This window comes from Sebastes umbrosus, chromosome 24 (genome assembly GCF_015220745.1).
Source record: "Sebastes umbrosus isolate fSebUmb1 chromosome 24, fSebUmb1.pri, whole genome shotgun sequence".
NCBI lineage: Eukaryota > Metazoa > Chordata > Actinopteri > Perciformes > Sebastidae > Sebastes > Sebastes umbrosus.
The window spans coordinates 8505969-8529459 of record NC_051292.1 but is presented as its reverse complement, the minus strand read 5'-3'; the positions used below and the strand labels follow the sequence as shown (position 1 = coordinate 8529459).

At 40.1% G+C, this 23491-nt stretch overlaps 1 protein-coding gene across 2 annotated transcripts; it reads right to left on the bottom strand.

The window, feature by feature from the left end:
- Positions 1–992: 992 nt before the first annotated feature.
- LOC119483622 (multidrug resistance-associated protein 4-like) lies at positions 993–23484 on the bottom strand. 2 transcript variants are annotated; one of them, XM_037761876.1, is made up of 31 exons: positions 23312–23484; positions 18434–18544; positions 17348–17468; positions 17025–17249; positions 16830–16919; positions 16589–16752; positions 16283–16408; positions 11816–12065; positions 10917–11024; positions 10480–10569; positions 10171–10362; positions 8883–8977; positions 8714–8800; positions 8443–8539; positions 7256–7465; positions 6808–6945; positions 6597–6634; positions 6336–6451; positions 5717–5863; positions 5459–5538; positions 5184–5334; positions 4928–5047; positions 4644–4754; positions 4289–4389; positions 3912–4103; positions 3667–3822; positions 3239–3328; positions 2547–2719; positions 2184–2289; positions 1748–1882; positions 993–1637 (listed from the first exon to the last, which is right to left on the bottom strand). In XM_037761876.1, the coding sequence occupies exons 2-31, from the start codon at positions 18487–18489 to the stop codon at positions 1620–1622; spliced, it is 3783 nt and encodes a 1260-aa protein (XP_037617804.1). In that variant the 5' UTR covers positions 18490–18544; positions 23312–23484; the 3' UTR covers positions 993–1619. The 2 variants fall into 2 exon arrangements, with proteins under 2 accessions (XP_037617804.1, XP_037617803.1); XM_037761875.1 differs by lacking the exon at positions 23312–23484 and adding an exon at positions 20970–21418.
- Between the last annotated feature and the right edge of the window lie 7 nt (positions 23485–23491).

Below are 23491 nucleotides of genomic sequence, written 5' to 3'. Positions count from 1 at the left end.
AGGATTTAAAGATATCTAAAACTTTATTTTGACTAATACAATCAAAGTTGAAGGTGAACTACACGGCCTACTAGAAAGAATGTTATTTTGGATATCTTTTTATTACCATTCTGACTAGTGAGAATACAATTTTGAAAAGAAGAAATGCTATTATGATTATCTAAAATCTAATTACAGATAGGATTGTGGTTCGATTAAATGTTAAAATGTCTGGCTGTATTAAGGCCTGTGAGGTCACAGTAACCTTGACCTTTGACCACCAAAATCGAATCAGTTCATCCTCGTTGGACTCAAGGATCATGGATGTGTCAAAATTGAATGATATGCTTATCTTGCATAGATTTAACAAATATTTTCATAGGATTCATGTTGATAAATGAGTGGACAGTGACAACTATTTCATTTCACTTTATTTTCATTTATTTCAAATAAAAACAAATAATTAAAAACAAAACAAGAATAACAAATGAAACTAGAAAATGCATTTCCTGCTGAAAATGCATGGGAATGCTGACAGCTGAAATGAATTGCAAAGTATTGCTCAAAATGTAGAAATGACTTGCCTAAAAATGTTAAAACTCAAATCCATTGCACGGCACTGCCGAAAAACCTATAAGTGGAAATGTACATCTGGCAGAGTTGGAAGCTGAAGCTAAGAGCTGAAATGCATTGCTAGAAAAGCTGGAAGCTAAACTGTAATACTGTCAAGTGGTAAATTTGAATTTTCCTTAATAGGCGGAAAGAAGAAATGCTTTGTATGTATATCAGAGAGATAAACTGCATTGCTAAACACAAAGAGAGACAGACAGACAGACAGAGTAGTATTTGGGTGAAATAAACCTTTAAAACTACAAGTCATTAGACATAAAGTAGTATTTGGGTAGAACAAACCTTTAAAATGCTGAATCAGCATTCCCACAATGAACAGTAGACATATAGCAAACTGTAAGCAAATTCTCATAAACAACATAAATAAACGTCCGAAAAAGGAGTAGGAAGAGGTATACACTTTATTTACAGCATTTATTTATGCTGCATAAACACCTACAAATATTTCTTTGGTGATCAAAATATACACTGGTATAGTATTTACACAGAAATCTAAAAAAGTTTTTACCTTAAAAAGTCACATTTTCCCTGATGGGCTCAGCAGCTGTTTTAACAAGGTGTGAAGACCGTAACATTTAAAAATTAAAAATCATTTATATGAGGTAAATGTATAAAATTAGCATATTGTGACATTTGCATTGCAATTAAAAGAATAGCACCATCATAGCACCGTCTTCAGTGTACCTGAAGTTTCACAGTTGGAGTTCCAGGAGAGTAAGTATCACACACACGCACATTCACATGACAGGTGCATGAGAAGACAGGCTTATTCACATGTAGCAGTGATAAAAAATAGTTTTAACTTAACAACCACCTTTAAAAAAAAGCAATAAAAAAATCCTAAAAAATCCTTTGATCCTAAAAGAAATCCTTAACTTTAGTTTTCCAGAAAGAGACCTCCTTTAGGGTGAGTTTGTGTCTTCTTTCTTTGTGAGTGCGATGGTAGACCTCAGGTGTTCTCAGAGACTACTTACAGTCCTTTTAAATCTTGCTCTGCTGCCCTCTGGCTGTCAAGACTTACGTGATGCCTTTAAAAGAGTGAAAAATCATCCGTTCAGTAAAAACAAGTCCAAGTTCCAAATAATAATAATAATAATAAATGTGCATATTTTAAAGTAAGCTGTATTATTCCCCTTACCTGCCTGGCTGCCTCCAGCAGGGCTGCTGCCTCGGCCTGGCCCGTCTGTTGCACCATCTTGTAGAGAGCACCCTCTTTGTTCTGCAGCAGGGTGAAGGGTCGGTCTAACTCCTGGATGGTACCACTGTCCAGAACCTTAAAGCACAATAAAGGACAAAAACAACCATTAATCGCCAAATGTGTAAGAATTAGGGCTGTCAAAGTTATCGTGATAATCGTGATAATGCAAATTCATTTTAATTTCTTTAACGCATCTTGCGGCTTTTAGGTTGTAGCGGCCTCAAGAGTGAATAAACAGGCATCATATGAAACTAAAAAACCTAAGGAATCCATTGGTACCAACCATGTCATACTAGCTTCTTGTGAGGAGGCTAAATAACACTCCAAGTAGTAGTATATAGTAGTATATTACACTGAGGCAGAAGAGAGGACTCACCAGTATCCTGTCGCTGTCTATGATGGTGTTGAGACGATGAGCTATAGTGAGCACGGTGCATTCTCTGAACTTGTCCCGTATGGTTTTCTGGATCAGCTCATCTGTCCTGCAGGGACACGGTATAGATGTGTTAAAGAAACTCGTCTTACTACCTGAGCCACAAGTAAAATTAATGAAGTCTTCCCTCCCTCTTCTAACAGGCAGATCAGAGCTACATCTGGAGCACTGGCTTTCACTGCACGTTTGATAAAACAGCAGGAAGCTTTGAAGACAAAACTAATAGAGCTTGAGTACACAGTACTACTGCATGCATTTTTTGGTCCCTACAGCGATTGACGACGAGGTGAGTTGCGTCAGCAGTACCTGGGGTCCACGTTGGCTGTGGCCTCGTCGATGACCAGGATGCGGGTCTTCCTCAGGACGGCTCTGGCCAGACACACCAGTTGCCTCTGGCCCACGCTTAAGTTGGAGCCCGACTCGGCCAGAACCGTCTCCAACTTCCCAGGCAGCTCCTCCACCAAGGACTTCAGCTGCACCTGCAGGGAACACAGAGTGAGGCCCAATTCCAAAACCACCCCCTTACACCCTCTCCATGCCCAACTCAAATAGCATCAGCAGCTATAACTACATAATTTATTATATCTTCAACTGTGCACTACTGATTTAACAATACAATAATTTAGTGCAATAATTCAGCTGGTTTACTCTGGCATTAACACATTTATTTATACATTTAAACTAATATTCTTATTTATTTATACTACTCTTGTATTTTTACACACATAATGATAGATCCTGTTTTTCAGCATTATTATTTGCACTGTTGTTATACATCTTTTTTTATTTATATATATTTTTTTAAATTCATCTTGGTTAAATATTTCTATTCTAGATTGGGAATAACTTGATTTTCCCCTGGGGATCAATACAATATTTCTGATTCTGAAGCAGCATATTTGCCCACTCCCATGTTGATATGAGTATTAAATACTTAACAAATCTCCCTTTAAGGTACATTTTGTGCAACTGTTGGAGTGTGCTGATTGGATACTGACCTCCTCCAGAGCCTTCCACAGGTCTTCATCAGTGTGCTGGCTGAAAGGGTCCAAGTTCTTCCTCATGGTGCCTGTAAACAGCACTGGGTCCTGGGGACCAGAGAGAGGACTATGGATTATTGTTCTTTACATTTATTATTATTTTAAACTGTATTATTGGTATCATTTCAATTATAACAATTATTATTATTATTATTATCACCATTAATATCAATATTATTAATAATATTTTAATATTTTCTTTTCCATTTTTTTCCTCCCTCGTTTTTCAATTTACAGTTATGATCTGTTATTACATGTACATATTTTATTTGTTATGATTTAGGCTGTTGTAGTAATTTTTCTTAAGCAAACAATAAAAATCATTCAAGAAAAAAAAAAAGATTACATTAAAATGTTCTCATAAGAGGAGGTGAGTTGATGTTTACCTGAGGAATGATGGAAATCTTCTGGCGCAGGTCGTGGAGGCCGATCTCGGAGGTCAAAACCCCGTCGATGTAGATCTTCCCCTGAGGCTCTGCCAGGCGGAACAGAGCTGAGACCAGAGAGCTTTTCCCAGCACCTGTTCTGCCCACAATACCAACCTGACGCACAGGAGAGAAGAAAGATCAGCGTCCGTCATGTGCCTTGAAAAAAGGCGGACTGTGGCTGTCGGCAAACCAACATGTCTCACCTTCTCACAGGGTTGGAAAGTGGCGCTGATGTCTTTGAGGACCGGCGGTCCGTCGCCGCCGTAGGAGAAGATCACCCGGTCAAAGGTCACCAGGCCTTTGCTGGGCCAATCGGGAGGAGGACGCTTTTCGGTTTCCCATGGTGCTTCACTCTCCAGTTCAGTGTACTCCACCACTCTCTCCACTGACGTCATCTGATGAGACAAGACATTCTCTTCACCATTAACACCAACAAAATAGAATCTGTTAGGTCTTTAGTCACGCCTCCTGCTTGATGTTAAAGACTGATCACCAATCAGCAGGTCACAATAGATGATATCAACATCTAATGCAAAAACAAAACACTATATAATGTCTAAAGAAGTCACTTAGTTCTTACCATGTTCTCCACCTCAGCACTTTGCCTCACCGTCCACTGGAAGTTTCCTATCAGTGTCACAGCGTAAGTCAGCACCAGGCCCACCTCTCCAGCCTTGAGCCCTAATAAACACAGACTTTATTTAGATTTTATACAAGAGCATGATCCTATTGATAAACACAACACTGCAAATAAGGCGGATTGAAAGACTTTTCAGCATCAAGTGACCACAGAAGATGGTCCTGACTGGAGTTAGTATGATTGGTTATATTGAGAAGACATCCGAGATCAAGAAAAGGAGTTTCAAAACAAAGACTTCTTACAGTAGTAAGACCACACTGATTCGTAGTAAAGTTCGCCGCACAAAGTTCCTCACCATCTCGGAGCAGGATGCAGCCAAATGTTGTGAAGGTGAAAAATATAGAGCAAATGCTGTCAAGGCGAAGTGCAAACCAGCGGGAGGTCATCAGGAAGAGAAACCACGCCTCTGACACCAGAGAGAGAGAGAACATGGATTTTAGCAAAGAGATTCAGCACAGTGGCAATTATATATATTATTATTAAAATATGCAATCATTAAGATCAGTACAAATTATGGAATAGTGGCATTAGAGAGACTGACTACAAGGAACAACATAGCGATATTAAGTAAAATAGAACCTGAGTGCAGGTCCTGATGTGCGTCGAAGGCTTTCTTTAACCTCTCCTCGGCTCTGAGGGCTCGGATGGTCCACAGGCCCTGAAGAGTCGAAGACAGGTGGGAGAACACTGGACTCCGAGCTGCAGGACGGACAACAAAGACGGGGTGAAATCTACGTGCTTCACAATATTTTTAATAGCAAACTTGTCTTCTGTATTTCTGCTTAAATCCATCTCATGCACCTGGTATAATTTTGTCAAGAATCCGTGAACGTACTTGTAGATTCGAGGCGTTTGACGTCCCGGGATGTACGGAGGTAGAAACGTCTCAAGTACAAGAAGACAAAAAGCAGGGGGACGACGGGGATGAGGATGAGAGGGATGACCGAGGCCGCCACCACCACCACGCCAACATTCTGTAGAAATAACTGAAAAACAACACGCACCGCAGTGTGAGGAAACACTGGAAAGAATTATTGTCAAAAGTTTGAATTGAAAGTGGAGAACAAATACAATTCAGTGAGTGTACAGTAGTCTTAAATCATTCCTCACTTGATAGAAGTCCACAAAGGTCATGGGCAACATGGAGTCCATCTGGCTGACGTCTTTGGAAAACCTGTTGAGAATTCTTCCTACAAAGCAGCAGAAAGCAAAGTCAGTTAGAAAAACAGACATTTTTTTTTACTAGGAGGTCCTCTAGTGCACTAACTGGATGTAAAACCTGAGTTAGAAGTTCGGCCATTTAACACAACAGGTATACTTCAAAAACTGCGTTTGGTTTACTGGATGTAAATTCGGAGCAGTGCTCACCTATGGGGTTGACATCGAAGAAGCGAACAGGCGTGCGGAGGACGGCGCTGAACATGCTGTTGTGCAGAGCCTGACCTGCTCTCACCAGCCCGTGCATGATCACTAAACACCTGGCATAGCCAAAGATCACAGCAGCTGCTGTCAAACCTAACAGCAAAAACAACACTTTAGAGCATACCTTTTAATGTACAATATGTTTTATAGCAGAACACGCTCTACTTAAAGGGGTAGTTTGGATGTTTTGAAGTGGGGTTGTATGACGTACTTATCCATAGTCAGTGTATTACCTACAGTAGAAGTAATGTACTGCTGTGGACGGGGGCGGCAGCAAAACATATTTTAGACAACTTAAAAAAAATCTATATCAGTTTAAGTGTACGCTACACATTTTCTGGTGGTGAAAATATTCTTAATATAGCGTACACTTAAACTGATATTGATTTTTTTAGGTGGGCGTGCCGATCATCATCTACTGTATGTAATACACTGACTTTGGCTAAGTGCCTTATACAACCCCAAAATCTGAACTATCCCTTTAACAGGATATTCGATGATAGGATATAAACATCACAGTCAACAACAACATTTGTGGTGATGAACACAGGAACGGGAGGCTCACCTGAATAAATGCCGAGGTAAAACGTGAGATTGGACTCTTGATCGGAGTGAGTAGCATTAATGGCAGTTTTAATGCTGACGGCAGCGACTGTGCTGTTAGAAACCTCCTCACTTGCCCTGTGACAAGATATACACATCCGATCAGGCACACAGCAACAGATCTAATATGACTCGGTTGAAGAAACAGTAAAACAAACAACAGCATTTGAAAGTAAGCAGCTACAGTGCATTTACGCCATTACACAATGGATCAAACACTCACCAGTATACCAGCCACCAGTCCTGCATAATATATGCACCCTATGAATGGAAACAAAGTACAATGGACCAACATATTGAAATCGAGCAGAATCGAGAATTCAAAAAAAGCAGTGTAATAATAACCTATAACATCACTTTTCACATGCGAGAGTGGATACTGTCCATATTCAAGAACTAGTTTGAATATTAGAGGCCTGTGAGCCATGGCTTACCTCGGCTACGACACTGAGCAGCACTATCACCAATAGCACCAGAGGGTTACAGCCGGCATTGAAGTACTTCAGATAAATGTGGCCACTAACGTTTCCTTCGGCTCGAGTCTCCTCTGCCATGGTACGGGCTGTTTCAGCCTGCAAAACAAGTGGTTACTCACCCATCTTCACACTTATAAAACTTCACAGTTATATAATTCAGGTTGGAAATATACAGTCAGGGATGTAGTGTGGAGCAAAATACAAAAACGCGTCACGTGAAAATATTATAAACAGAATTTGTTATCAGGCAAAGTCAAAAAAGTATTTACAATGATGTCAAAAACTAAAGGATAAAGAGATGAAATGGAAAATGTATAAGATGCCTATAAAACAAAATGTAAATGAATCAGTGGTAAAATAACATAACTTACTTGAAGATCAGATTTTATTTTGAAAATGTACCCACCGGCAGCTGGTCGATCCAGTTGCTGTCTGGCGGCAGGAGGCTGCTGTGTGAATCGTGCGACTGATTGGTCCTCTGGCTGAGTAACGAATATTTGTCTGAGTCAGGTGATCGAGGCCAGCGCCCCTGCTCGTCATTGCTTTTCTGCAGCAACTCGATGTCGAAGCCGGAGCGCTGCAGCATGTTGTAGGTACCCTGGGCCACAATATGACCCTGGGAGACACAAAGAGGACGAAACACTGGATAGGAATCTACGACGGCATATTAGGGTCATTGTAGGTAAAAAATACATTACTTACGGAGCAAGAGGGCAATATTACGAGAAAAAACTCGGAATTTCCAAGATTAAAGTCTTAAATTAACGAGAAGAGAAACACTGATACTCTTTGAGATAAGAGTTGTAAATTTACAAGAAAAAAATGATACATTTACGAGGAAAAAAAAATTATATGAGATTAATAAATCAGAAATGTGCGAGAGAAAACTCAGAAATTCTCTGAGATTAAAGTCACAAATTTAAGAAAAAAAATGTGTCAAGCAACAACATCTTCTCACTTTGGATCACAACTAAAGTCGTAAATTTTAAACCTTGCAAAGGGAAGCGATGTGGAACCTTGACGAAAAAGTTTCTCTCGTAAATTTGTGACTTTAATCTCAGCATTTCTGAGTTTTTTCTCGCAAATTTATGACTTTATTATCTCTGAAAATATTCAAGTTTTTTTTCATAAATTTGTGAGAAAAACTCAGAAATTTATGGCTTTATAATCTTCGAGAATATTTAATTTTTTTCTCATAAATTTGTGAGTTTTTTCCAACTATTAACTAATTAGCCCCCTCCCCCAGCTCAGGTTAAAAGGTGATACTGATACTGGATTTAACATTAATAAATGTTTCCACATTAATTTTGAGACATAACTCCAACAAACTGGCGACCTATACTAGCTGGCCTACACTGAGTCACTAGTTCTGATTTAGCTGGAAATCTGTTGGGATTGCTTTATGGCACAAATCAGGAAGAGGGTGGTGTTCTTCCAGAGTAAACAGAGCTGAAGATTTCAGAGTTTATGACTCTTCAACCATCTTCAAAAATGACTTCCAACATTTTTGTCCTTGCATAGTCTTTGTAACTGGGTCCTATGGGAAATGTCAGAAAGCTCAATTGAAATATTTTCCTCTCCAGGGACACCAACCTCCTTGAGGACCACAATCTGGTCGGCTGCCTTCAGGTACTGCAGCTGGTGGGTGACCAGGATACGAGTCTTGTTCTTCAGCAGGCCACAGATACACCTGATCATGAACACAGAGACAGACAAAACAAAGTTGTGTACATAAATTGTGCACTTTATGAAAACCAAACATACTTGTGTGTGATTAATTAGTATACTACTGATTAGTATGTAGTACATACGATATACAATTAGCATGAGCAATGGATTTGGGACAGAAATGGTAGTCACTCACTTTTCAAAGAGGTGTCTCCCGACCTCTGCGTCCACAGCACTTAAAGGGTAATCCAGGAGGTAGATGCCTGCATCCTGATACACAGCCCTGGAAAAAACATACACACACTAAAATGGGTACTTTAGTGACTTTGGTAACACAGAGATGAGAGTTGTCACTGTCCTTTTACCTCGCCAGATTGACCCGAGCTTTCTGTCCCCCGCTGAGTGTGGCTCCTCTGTCCCCGATCAGTGTCAGGTCTCCGTCTGGGAGCAGCTCCAGGTCCTGCACTCAAAGACGATGGAGGTTTACTACTAATACGACGCAAAGACGAGAGACAATAGTCTACGTTTTGGCTCTGTTAACTAGAACTGTTAAAAGGGGAACAACACCAATTTTACACATCAAAGTGTATTTCATAAAATCTTTTGAATGTGCGTGAAGATCGATAAATTGCCTCAAGTGAAGTCACGTTGAATGGTTAAGGTTAGGATAGGACAGGGGTCAGCAACCTGTGGCTCTTTAGCCCCTCTCCAGTGGCTTCTGGTAGCTTTGACAAAAGGTTACATGGAAATGAATAACAGTTTAAACAGTTAACAGTTTAAATTATCATTTTTGTAGGCCTATATTGTTTCTTACATTCTCCAGTTGTAAAAATATGTAGCCTATACAACGAATTAAAACGTGCGTTATAGCCTATGTATGTCTCCGGCCTGGCGCCTTATCCTCTAATTTAGCCAAACCTCAATAGCTCAATAGGCTAGTTATGGATTCCAAATCCCAAAAAAGAAAAGTCCCAGAGAAATTTAATAGCGTGGACAGATTCGACAATAAAAAAAGTAATATTGAAAGACATTTCCAGAACAATCGCACTGCATTTGCAGATTAGACAGCAGGCGCAGATGTTTCTTCAATGTCCTGCCTCTCATTTGCACTTGGGTCCTCACTACATTAGACGTAATAGGCTGTGTTACCTTCATTATAAGGCTCATATGTTTTGCGGCCCAAAAAAATTACTCTTTTGATAGTAGAGGTTGCTGACCCCTGGGATAGGTCGTTGGGCAGCAAGTCTCGCAGAGTTCTCACACGCTTTTGCAATTTGTGGGTTACCTTCTAGACACAACCCCGAATCCCCGACCCAACTTTCAGTAGTCGCATTGTGGGTAATGTAGATGTCAGTTTTTGACAAGGAAGAAGACTGTGTGGGAAAAAAAAAAGACTACATGTCTGGTCCTGCTGCATCGACTTTGATCCTTTTTTTTTTTTTTTAAAAGCTGTCCATCATGACACATGCATAAATCAGTGGAGTGCTTTTAACAACAATCAAAGACAGCTGGCCAAAAACTGTGCTTAGCGAACTCAATGTGTCTGTATTATTGACAAAATATACACACAGTCAGTGGTTTACAAGAGCTGAGGGCCTCCAGCATGGCCACCAGAGGGCCTGCCTGCCTGCCTGCTACTGTGTTATATCTCACCCTCTTCAGAGCGCAGGCTCTGAGGACTCTCTCATACTTCTGGGGGTTCAGCTCTCTCCCAAACAGGATGTTACTGCGAATAGTTCCAGGGAACACCCAGGGCTGCTGAGCGGCGTAGGTCAGCTGACCTTTGACCTTCAGTGTTCCAGTGTCGCGAGGCAGCTCTCCCAGGATGGCGCTCAGCAGAGATGACTGGTGGGAAAAATTGATTTATGGACAACACTTTCCCTTGTTGGTGCTCAGATTAACTGTTTATAAAACAGGTTGTACAGGTTGTAGGCCAAAACTGGTTTAGACAGTTGTACGAACCTTTCCAGCTCCCACTGGGCCGATTACAGTCACTAGTTGGTGCGACTTCACTGTGATAGAGATGTTCTGCAGCGATGGAGCGTCCAAACTCTGACAGGGAAGAAAAACACACATTTAGAGAAACAAAAAGTCAGTGTCAGTGTGCTGACTTGACTATGACTTGCCCCAAAACTGGATGTGATTATCATAAAGTGGGCATGTCTGTAAAGGGGAGACTTGTGGGTACCCATAGAACCCATTTTCATTCACATATCTTGAGGTCAGAGGTCAAGGGACCCCTTTGAAAATGGCCAATGCCGGTTTTTCCCCGCCAAAATTTAGCGTAACTTTGGAGCGTTATTTAACCTCCTTCTCGATAGTAATACAATACATGCAATATACAGTGTTAAGCACACATGTCCTGTAAAGAAATATCACTTTAAGGTTAGAATATTCACCTTATCCCAGTAGCAGGTCAACTTGTCAATCTCAATGGAGTTTTCCTTCTTTTCCTCCAGAAGAAGCCCAGAGTTTTTTCTCTCAATCTCTTCCAGCAGGAGAAAATCCTGGGAAGGGGTTAATCAACACACATGCCTTTACACTTTGAAACCTATAATTAAAACCCAGTCAGTGCGGTGTCTGCACTTTTTATTACTACCCACAGTGCTATCAACTCTTGCGTTTTATCATTCTCGTTGTGAAAAGAGTGTCGATAAAGAAGTAGGTTTAAAGTGTAACTGAACATTCATCAAGGACAGTACAGCTCTAAACCCATGGTGGGATAAAAACAGATTTACAATGTACAATATGTACATTTCTTCCTGTGTTAACTGCATGTTATTCTCTTGGCAGGAGTAAAAGGTCAGACAGGTTTTAACGCCCCATGCCTCCATGTGATGTTTACTTTAGGCCAGCATACCTCCCTATTCACTAAAATGTGTTCTGTGGCTTATAACCAGACAGACAGGACTGGAATTGTGTGCAAAGTCATTTTAGAATGGATCTCTGAGGTAAAGTAAAAAGTATGGCTGCTTGAGAAACAATATGTGTATGTATCCAATTCAAGGGATATACAGACAAATCATTACTGGATACAATAGGGGGGGGGGGGGATTGTGTGCTCTAAAACCCTAAAAAGAGTCCATGCTTTGCAGGATTTACCTTCCTACATACACACTGGGACTCAGTATTGAAGTTATGTAATGTTCTTGGAACTTAACAGTTTCATAACAGCAGAACTGGAGCAGAAAGCTTTGTATCGCTTAAGTAATTGTGCCAACTGTTACTATTATATGCAAATAAAGCCGTTGACAAATGTAAAACGGCTGCTGCAATTCATAACAGAAAACAGAATTACCTCAATCCTGCGTATGCTGACCATAGTCTCTGACAGAGTCTCGATGGCTAGCGGGAAGAACAGGCTGACCGTGAGCTTGATGGTACCATAGAGGGAAACTGTGACAAACACACTGCTGGCAGTGATGGTGTTGCCCAGGAGAACGTAGACAGTGAAGGTGACGAAGACGATGATCTTGCTGCTGGCAAAGAAGGAGGCCATGTTGAGTCCTCGCAGGGACGAGCTCTTCAATATCTGACTGATTTCTTTCCTGGGAAGAGAAAGACAACAGATGAAGAGTTAATTCTGCAATAGCCAGATGATGACTGTTAAATGACACATGACCACAAGTGTTTGTGCATGCTTTAAACCAGTGGTTCCCAACCTGGGGTCCAGGCCCCCTCTAGGTTGGCACCAAAGATCACAGGGGGTGCGCCAGGATTTGACTGCTCTGAGGTTGTAAAATTTAGATTTGATCATGTATAACTTAAATCATAATAACACACTTACTGGATAATTTATTAAAAAAAAGCCTGTACATAAAACTATTTAAAAAGATATACTATTTTGTTACTTAGTAGGTCACATTCTGTTTAAACCCAGTATGATGCTTAGTTGCAGATAAAGATCAGGCTACATTAATATTATTAGTATTATACTTGTAGAATTAGATTTCAGTGGTGGCTGCGTAGGATTGTTTCTGACTAGAGTGATTCAAACTTTTCCAATGACTCCAGAGCGTTGTAAAGTCCAAAAGTCCAAATTGATTAGGAAAAAAAATAGATGTTATCATTTTAAAAATTCATATTTTTTTGAACTAACAAAATATTCTGCTACAATCCATATTTGTTGGCGTTTAGCCTTTCAAAAAAATATTTTTTTCCTATTAATTCCTCTCTTCTTGGTCGGGAGGTCAGAGTGTTTGTCAGAGTGTCCCTCTGTTGACATTATTGGGTTGGAGTCCTGTCTAGAGCCAGTTGCTGGGGCAACCAGGGTCAGAGATGCCAGAGGAACGGATTAAGTCAAATCATGATAAGGGTAAAACACTGAGCACCAGGGAGGAAGGGCAGAGTTGGGCTCCACATATTTTCTGACATCATCAAAGAATTACAAATCCTCAGCTCAGCTTTTTTCAGATACAGGTAGGGGGGGGGCTTCAAGGAAATAGTTTGGGAACCACTGCTTTAAACTGAAAGCTTATTGTTAAGCCTTTCTAGCGTGCAGAAGATTAATTCTAGATTGGGTTATACCAGCTATCCCTAAATCCATTACTAGATTTGTGCGATGAGCCTTTCCTAATTTCTCCGTCACTACTGGCGAGTTTTGACCTGCTAAAATTGGGTTGCAGCCATAAAACTTCAGCGATGCCAGTGAACTTTAATAATGTGCAAATTGGTTCCTAGAAAACATCTGTGGTGCTATCCAATCGACTATGTAAACTGGAAGTCACGAAACAAGCTTAACTGCCAAAGATAACAGCTTTAGTGCCTAAATAGAACTATATATTAAACTTAACTGTCTTTGTTAACGTATGTATTGCTTTGTTTCATATTTAAAAAAGGTATAATGTGACCATTGTTAGTTGCTGTTTGTACACATTTTTGCTGATGTATTGTTGCTTTCTATGTTACTACAAATTGTACCATGCTGCTGGGAAATTGGCAGTGCAAACCACTGTTAATATTAAGTGTCTGCAGGCAGCACCTGGCAAAGTCCAGCAGAAAGCAGGAAGCTTTAGCATGCTTTGAGTTGTTTTCTATATAAAGATGAACCCCTTTGCCTACTACTGTGCAAAACTGAGAAACGGCAGTAAGATTCTGCTCAAATTTGAAAGCAAGATGAGCCATTTCACCATAAATTAACACACACTGTTACCATTACGGGTAGCAAATTACTTCAGGTCCAGTAATTCCAGGAAAGGTTTCTTAGAAAAAAGTTAATGTATAAGTCTGTTAAATTGATCCTCCAGGAATTCCAGGAAAGGTTTCTTAGAAAAAAGTTAATGTGTAAGTCTGTTAAATTGATCCTCCACCGCACGTCTGTCATTTATTGTCCAACATTCACCCCCTGTAACTGGCAGAGTGGCTGTAAAAGGTTTTCAAGTAAAAGGTTTTTCAAGTTCAGCATGTTAAGTAATGATGTGTTTGAGTGCCATTTATCTTTGCCCCTTGATGCCATAAAGCCCTTCAACACTTTATAAAGAGAACCTTCCACCTGTTACATTGAAGTCAATCTGACATTTCATGCTTACTATAGCAGATGCAGTGCTAGTTGAATATGTTTGTGACTGAGCAGAGATTATTAAAAGGGATGTATGACAATTTAGACCACAAAACGTATTTAAAAAAATACCTTTTCTTGCGTTTTCTCATCTTATAATTTCTATGTGATGCAATTTGTATCGGCATGTTACACAAAACACATTACATAAACAAAATTTGCTCAACTGATTGAGTCGATTAATAATTTCTATAGGACTTTCCACCAGTGTTCTTGAGGCTGCAGCTGCAGACCTACAGTACATGAACTCACTTACACTGTGATGTCTTATATCAGCTTTTGCGAGGAGAAGGCATGTGTGTGCACTCACTGTGCCAAAAACAACAAACCCTGGTTTACAGTTAAACTCAGCAGCGTTGTGAGGAAAGACTCCTGTACAACCAGGCTAGAAACACCCTGAAGAAGGAGACCAGAGTAGCAAAGAGGAGCTACACTGAAAAGCTGAAATACAGGTTCAGCCAACAAACCCGTGGGAGGCTGACAACCTGAAATTGTTTAACTGCAGGTTTGATGAATGATATCAAACTGCGCCAAAATCAAACAACTAAAGCCTTGGTTATGCTATCTGCAAGGGAAGTCGCACGGACATGAGGTGGCGCGGAATCGTGATGAGGAAATGTTTGGATATGTTATACTTCGTGCAAGGTTTCTTCTCGCGGTAAACCGACATTCTCAAGGCTCCTTGAAGTTCTCCATTTTCTCCACCCATCCATGTCCACATAGTTAGAAAATGTTGGATTTTAACGGACAGGCGAAAACCTGCCGCACGGAATCCCCAGGAAGGGCTGTGTCTGATGGTGTGATATCTCTTTGGTGATGTCACTTGCTACCCTCACAGGCGGATTATGAGACAATGTGGGCACAGACATGCAAAAGGCCCCACTTTCTGTGTTGGACATCCACAGCTCCGGGGCCTCTTCCTTCCTGTTGACTGAGTTAACCGGAGTATCAGAAATTCCACAACACCAGTGACACCAACAGACTCGATAAACTCATTGCATGCACCAGGGACGCTGACAACCGGGGCGGGACAAATCTATTTGGTTGCAAACGGGGGCAACTGTCACAGGTCGCCGTAACTCAAACAGACGGTGCCGACGGCAGCAGGAATGTTTTCAGACACATTGGAGGTGAACGACGGACGATTTGAACAACACGGAGTGCAGTTTGCCTACTGGACAAACAGGCCATTTAATAAACATGGGACTGCACTACATCGTACAACACCTCTCCCTCTATACCACTGACTTTACCTGAAGGGACCCATCAATCATCAGTGTGTTTGCCAACTTTGACAAGATAATGAAACTTCCAATATATAAATTAGTCTCTACATGTTCTTGAGGATTAAAGCTAATAGCAACTAATTCTACAAGTCGCAGCACATTTATTAACACGGTTATCAATCACATTTTCTAGCGTAGAAGCGACACTCCAGGAAAGCAGGAATTTTAAATCACACTGGCTCATCCATGTTACTGCATTTCGACTACCACTATCCATTTTGTTCACAGATTTTGGGGGCATATTATGAGTATAGATTATGTTTGGCAAGTTAAAGGGATAGTTTGGGTGTTTTGAAGTGGGGTTGTTTTAGGTACTTATCCATAATCAGCGGATTACTTAAAGTAGATGATGGTCGGCACGCCCCCACCTTGGGGTAACAGACAAGAATACAGAGACAGGAGCAAAGCAATACAGTGCTGCAGAAAAATATACTTTAGCCACCTAAAAGAAAGTGTACACTATATTTTGATTATTTTCAGCGCTTTATCTTGCTGTCAGACGGCTATTTTCTTTTCCTTTACGACAGGGAACTAAACTGAAAGTGGAACTTATCTATGCTCTCTTCAAAGCCCCGTCCACAGCACTGTATTGCTTTGCTCCGGTGTCGGTACTCCTGTCTGTTTCTTGATGCTGGGGGCACGCTGACCATCATAGGTAATACACTGACTGTGGATAAGTAGCTCATACAACCCCACTTCAAAACACCAAACTATCCCTTTAAAATAAAGGTATGTTTAAGTGATTCGTAGATATATTTATTAGATTTATATATCAGTGTAAAACTAAATGTTGAAACATGCGGGCCCATGTCCCAGTGGTCCCAGTGAAAACAAATGCCCTTAATTGCCCCCATTTTATCCCTGCAAAAACACTAACAAAGTTTGTGTATTCTTAACAAATAAATATTATTTTCATCCTTACCTGCGGACTTCGGCAACCAGAGCTGAGAAGGGTTTCTCCCAGGCGTACATCTTGATGATCCTGATGCCAGACACCACTTCGTTCATGATGCGAATTCTAACGTCAGTAAGGACTGCCGTTTTGCTCCTGCAAATAAATAAGAATAAAAATAATTACCTAATAAATATATAACAAAATAAATAAATGACATGAATTAAAACATGACCTTATTTTCAATCGTAATTCAGTATCGCAATATATTGACTCATAACCCCATTATCATGATACGTATTATATCGCCAGATTCTTTCCAATACACAGCCGTACCTGAAGATACCAAAGAGCTTCCCAAACCAGGTCTGTACTGGCAACATGACGGCAATGACCGCCACACCTGCCAGACACGAGACTCCGATCTGGTGCCAGAGCAAAACGATGATCACCATCGCTTGAAGAGGTCCCAGCCACAGGTAGTGCAGATTGAGTGTAATCTATAGAGACAATTGTTAAATCATGAGCATCTAGATGATTTGTGTTGGTGTTTGAGCTCAAACTTGTGTTACCTTACCTCATCAAAACGATTGACATCATTTGAAAGGAGGTTCACAATCTGTCCGGTGGTTGTTTGCCCCATGGATTCACTGCTGAGGCCAAGAGCCTGGAGAGAGATATTTCACCTGTCTGGTGAGTATTACTGAACATACAGATTCCTAGGAGGGAAAAATCTGCAACCAGCCTGCAAATCTGCAAAATCTCCACTGACCTTCCTGTATATCATGTGACACATGGCCACTCTGATCTTCATGCCTGTTCTTTGGACGTGGTAGTAGTAGAGATGTTGGAGGATAGTCAGCCCGAAGGTGGAGAGGGACATGGCAGCAGCGTAACCGTACACCATCAAAAGACTCCTCTGGTCGTCTGGGTCATAATTCTCAAAGTACAGGATTACTTGCCTAAGAAGAAGTGGCTGGACCACTTTAATTGCCTCCTTTATGAAAAAGAAAAAGTGCATTACTGACATCAGATGTGGGTTCAAAAAAATGGATTTGCAAAATGTGAAGGAGGCTTTAAAGAGCCAGAACATACCAGTGAAAATACGAACAAGCCAACCACTGCGTAGGACTTCCCATAGCACTTAACGAGAACTCGGCTGAGTTTTGGCTTCCGAAGTTCCTTTGTGGCTTTTCTAAATTCACCGTCCCAAAGTCTGCAACAAGACAACGCAGCAACATGTTCATTCTGCACTGGAATTTAGCGACTGTCAAAACCATAACTCATTTTTACAATGTTATGCAAGATCTAAATAAATACAACTGTTTAGTGTGAGACAGTTCAGAGTGCCTTTAAAGTCCTTATTTGATATATTGTAGTTTAGTAAGTATTGCATATTCAATGTCTATATTAACAGAATTATTCAAATATAAGGTAAACATTAAAGGAACAGCGTGTAACATTTCGGGGGATCTATTAGCAGAAATGGAATATAATATTCATAACTATGTTTTCATTAGTGTATAATTTCCAGAAACTAAGAATCGTTGTGTTTTTGTTAGCTTAGAATGAGCCTTCAAATACCGACACGGCCGTTTGCATTCAATACTGCAGCACAAGCAACAGTAAACACACAGGGAAAGTGCTGTGGTGACAAAGAGCAAAAGAGACACAGGGCGTTTCAGCTGTTCATTTGTTTCCTGTGTTCATAAGATCCAGTCGCATTTTATGGGCGGCTGTGTAGAGCAGGTTGTCCACCAATCGGAAGGTTGGTGGTTCGATCCCCGGCTGCTCCGGGTCACATGTCGATGTGTCCTTGAGCAAGACACTTAACCCCAAATTGCTCCCGAAGGCATAGCAATCGGTGTGTGAATGAGTATTTAGATTAGATCCTGATGGGCAAAGTTGGCACTTTAGTAGCCTCTGATGTGTATGAATGTGTGTGTGAATGGGTGAAAACTGACATGTAGTGTAAAGCGCTTTGAGTGGTTGGAAGACTAGAAAAGCGCTATATAAATGCAAGTCAATTTACCATTTGCATTGTAAAAATTTAGTAATTTTAACCAAAACCATGTTTTCTTTTTCCTAAACCTAAGCAAGTGTTTTTGTTTAATTCCCAACATTAAGCTTGTGATTACTATGACTGAAAAGTGACATATTTATCACATGTAATGTAAGTACCTGTGTAGTTCTTCTCCCAGTATTTCAGACTTATCCTCTGGAAGAACGCTGTGCATGTCACTTTCCTCCAGCCTCCGCTTGTGGCCGAGGTGCAGCAACCGGGATAACCAGCTGAAACAGACGGCAGTTAGTAAGCAGAGAGGATTTATGTCAGTCAAACAGAATAAAATTTAAAATTTGCTTTGAAAATGTTTAATGAGGGAGGAAATTAATTCAAATCATTCTCTGCAATTGGATGATATTGGCTGATTTTGGGGTGCTTCATATTGTTGACACTGTGTGTTCTTGTTTGAAGTTTTTTAATCTTTTACTACTGCGGACCAAAGATAGAGAATAGATTACATTAAAGGTATAATATGTAACCATTTTCGGTTGCTGATTGTTAACACCACATGCAGTATAACAGAAGTGGACGTGGTCATGGTGACATTGGTTTATGGACTACGAAGCCCTGAGTTCAGCATTTTGGCTGTCGCAATCTTGTTTTTTAGTGACACAAGAGGGTGTAGCTAAGTACAACCGAATGCTGAATAAGACATTTTTAGGCGACCAAAATGTTACAATTAACTTTCATGAACTGAAAACACACTGTGAAAGAGTTAAAGTTGTAAGACGAAAACACGGATAACTCCCAGACCGGACAACGCCGTGGTAGCGACCTGTCAATCACAAGGTAGTCACGCCCTAAAGCATCCCCTGCTTTATGGTCTATTTGACTCTAAATGGGACCATAATTTACTAAATGAACATAACAAATGAAATAGCATCAACATCACCAAACAAGTTCCCCTATTGTTTGCCCTCTCGGCGTATGGCTGACTCACAACCGAAATCCTTTTAAGAGCAATGGAGTAAAGGCGGGAGAACACCCAGGACCTGTTGCTACCTATATCTTGAGATAAGAAGATAGCTGTCATATCAAGGGTCATCAACATCATAAGATAAGATATTCCTTTATTAGTCCCACAGTAGGGATATTTGCAGTGCATGCACAACTCCAACTGCATGTACCAACAATGATGTTTTAATTATCCTGTGTAATTTGAATAGAATCTCTATGTCTTTTAGGTATAACTGAATGTAGATACAACATATAAAAAACAATAAATCTGGAAAAAAAAGATACATCTTAAAAGCTCTTGCTCTCTGATTCAAATTTGCAATGTCTTTACAATCTAATTTGAGCTAAACTTTAAAACATTGTTGCAAAATTACTGGCAAAATAACAAACTTATTCTCTGAAGATGATTTTGTACTAGGAAATAAACATTTTGCTGTTTGCATTACCTAAAAATGTAATTACTGTTTAAGAACATAAATGTGCAGAATGCATCTCTTTTGGGTGAGGGAGGGAAATTACTTTGTATTTGAGTTCCCTGACCCCGGATAAGCTGGTTGAAGATGAGTGAGTGAGTCAGTGATTTGAGTTGCAACAGGTGGTTAAAGTTGTGTTGCAACAGGTGGTTAAAGTTGTATTGCAACAGGTGGTTAAAGTTGTATTGCAAGAAGTGGTTAAAGTTGTATTGCAACAGGTGGTTAAAGTTGCATTGCAACAGGTGGTTAAAGTTGTATTGCAAGAAGTGGTTAAAGTTGTATTGCAACAGGTGGTTAAAGTTGTATTGCAAGAGGTGGTAGAAGTTGCATTGCAACAGGTGGTTAAAGTTTTGTTGCAACAGGTGGTTAAAGTTGTATTGCAAGAGGTGGTAGAAGTTGCATTGCAACAGGTGGTTAAAGTTGTGTTGCAACAGGTGGTTAAAGTTGTATTGCAACAGGTGGTTAAAGTTGTATTGCAAGAAGTGGTTAAAGTTGTATTGCAACAGGTGGTTAAAGTTGCATTGCAACAGGTGGTTAAAGTTGTATTGCAAGAAGTGGTTAAAGTTGTATTGCAACAGGTGGTTAAAGTTGTATTGCAAGAGGTGGTAGAAGTTGCATTGCAACAGGTGGTTAAAGTTTTGTTGCAACAGGTGGTTAAAGTTGTGTTGCAACAGGTGGTTAAAGTTGCATTGCAACAGGTGGTTAAAGTTGTATTGCAAGAGGTGGTAGAAGTTGCATTGCAACAGGTGGTTAAAGTTGTGTTGCAACAGGTGGTTAAAGTTGTGTTGCAACAGGTGGTTAAAGTTGTGTTGCAACAGGTGGTTAAAGTTGCATTGCAACAGGTGGTTAAAGTTGTGTTGCAACAGGTGGTTAAAGTTGCATTGCAACAGGTGGTTAAAGTTGTGTTGCAACAGGTGGTTAAAGTTGTGTTGCAACAGGTGGTTAAAGTTGTATTGCAACAGGTGGTTAAAGTTGTATTGAAACAGGTGGTTAAAGTTGTGTTGCAACAGGTGGTTAAAGTTGTGTTGCAACAGGTGGTTAAAGTTGTGTTGCAAGAGGTGGTAGAAGTTGTGAGAATCCAATTCTCCAAAATAAAAGTTTTTAAAGATGAAACGTCCTTTTGAATAAGTCACGCCTCTTTTTCCCATAACTCTAGTCCCATTTCAACACACCACAATAAAACCCTGAAAGTTCTATAAAACTTTAAGATAATGAGACTTACCAAAGAAACACCCTTGACAGAAAGCCGGCAGTAGCCAGAGGATTATGTCTGCAGTCTTTCTGATTGATCTCCATGACTGCGTGACACTCACTCACTCACTCACACACAAATGCCATGATTAGTAACGTTATGTACTTCTACGTGTGTAGTTTGGGTACATCATGTTATACTGAGACTCGGCCAATACTGGTGCAGCTGAGCGTCGAAATGTCTTCAGGTGCTGTTTGAGAACGTCGGAATTAGTAAAACAAACCACAGACCATTGAAACCTGGGTGTCTAGGTACATCAATTATTTATTGATATTTATTTTATGGTACAACTCTAAATGGTACTACTACCTGACGTGAAGGAGGATGCATATGATAGATAGATAGATAGTAACTTTATTGATCCCGAGGGAAATTCAAGTTTCCAGCATCACAGTTCCATAGTGCAAAAACATGTTAGTAAAAAGGCAGAAAAAAAAGTTAGTAGTGCAAAGTACAAAAAAAATGTACCATATATAAAAATACAAGGAGATGAATTTTTGTATTATTGTTTTTTGTGTTTTTTTTTCTTTTCTTTTTTTAATTCAGTTGTTTTCTCCAGTGTACTTAATGAGTTCATCTGTAAGCTCAACTACTTAAAAAATTGGTTTATAAACTATTGTAATTACGAACTGTAAATTGCATATATGAAAACATATAAACTAAACAATAAACAATATAATTATTATTAGCAATCGGCACATATTTGAGCTATTTATTTTATATTATATTTATTTTGTCTGATGTTTAGACCACATGTCTGAGCATAGCCTACTTGGGTTTGACCTCAGTTTTTTGTCATATAAATTCAGAGTAAACTGTTTCTAGATCATTTCTATTTCTAGATAGTTTCTATTTCGTTTGCATGACAAGCTATGAGCCACACTCTGTAAGAAACTCGTGTTTACGGGCAGCACCTGAAGGCATCATCTGTGCAACATGCTTTTTTTCCACGCCTGTACTCAAAAGTGTGGTCGTCACGTGGAACTACAAGATGTTGAGTTGGGAATTAAAGCGGAACATGCATGCTCCATTTGACACATGTGGTGCACTTTATCAATAAAGTAATATATACACCAATCAGCCATAACATAACCAGGAACATCCCACAAGAGCTGCAGACTTTGGAGATGCTCTGACCCCAAATTGTGATGGCTAGACGACTGCGTCTAGCCATCACAATTTGGCTCTTGTTAAAGTCTCTCACATCCTTAAGCTTGCCCATTTTTTCTGCTACCAACACAAAGTTCAAAGTTCACTTGCTGCCTAATATATCTCCCCACTGCCAGGTGCCATTGTAACAAGATAGTCAATGTTGTTCACTTCACCTGTCAGTGGTCTTAATGTTATGGCTGATCGGTATAACGCAACGCAGATAATGCTGCTGTGGGAACTTCAAAGTGGTGGCGCAGCATTCCTGAAACAGATGCCAAGAGGTCAAAAAGGCATCATGGTGCAGTTTCTGATTAAAGACGCTGCTGAGACTGGACTTAATACAGGAGGATATAGGAAAATAGCTATGAATATTGTATTATGTCCGTTAGGATTTAATTGTCACGTCAGATATTATTGAAATTCAGATACATGTCGTATCAAGTATATTGTATTTCTCATTTACAGCAATGAAACAAGCCTATTGTGTCCGTTACTCCCACAAACGCTTTGGGCCAATAGAAACTCTGAGATTAGATTAAGAGATGTTCATGGCTGCGATCAGCTCTTACTGCTTGTTTTCCTCTGGTCTGTGAAATCTTGCAGATGCCGTTAGGAGCACTGGAGGACAGAGAGGCACATGATTTTTTTTCCAGGTTACCTGTTTCATGAACTACTGTCACGATACAGCGATTGTTTTATAAAAATAACTTTTTTTAAAACAAATCATATTTGCTCCAATCTTGCCTACTTCATCTTTAAGCACTTACTGAAAGTAAACTTGGATTATAAAGATCTGGATTTATTAGGACCATGTCAGTCTTGCTACTCTTCATTTTCCGAAAGCTTTTAAGATCAATTACTTAAAATGTGGGCTATATAAAGGCTGTTCTTATGGAATTTGAATAAAATCACCCTCTTTTTAAAAAGGTAAATAAATGGTAGTAACATTCAATAACATTGCAAATGTGCCCGCTGTGGGACTAACAAAGGATTATCTCATTTTATTTTACCGTTTGTCACTATCAAACAGGTTTTTAAAAAGGATCAGCAACCACTCCCTTTCAACGAACTACAAATAAAAGGAACAAACCATTTGCATAACTCAACAATGCTGGGACGCAGCCAACCGACACCAATTCAAATGTAATTCTAAACCTTACCTGCAAATAGTTCAAAGCTTGATATCGGCGCTGACCAATCTGTACTCCTCAATCTGTTTCTATTGGCTGTCCATCTGCATGGCAGCAGCAGCAGCCAGCGCTGCATCCTGGGCCCCAGCTGCTGCCGTGTCGCGTCTTGTTTACACCAGGGGCCGAGGCTGTGTGTGACCTAGTTCCTGA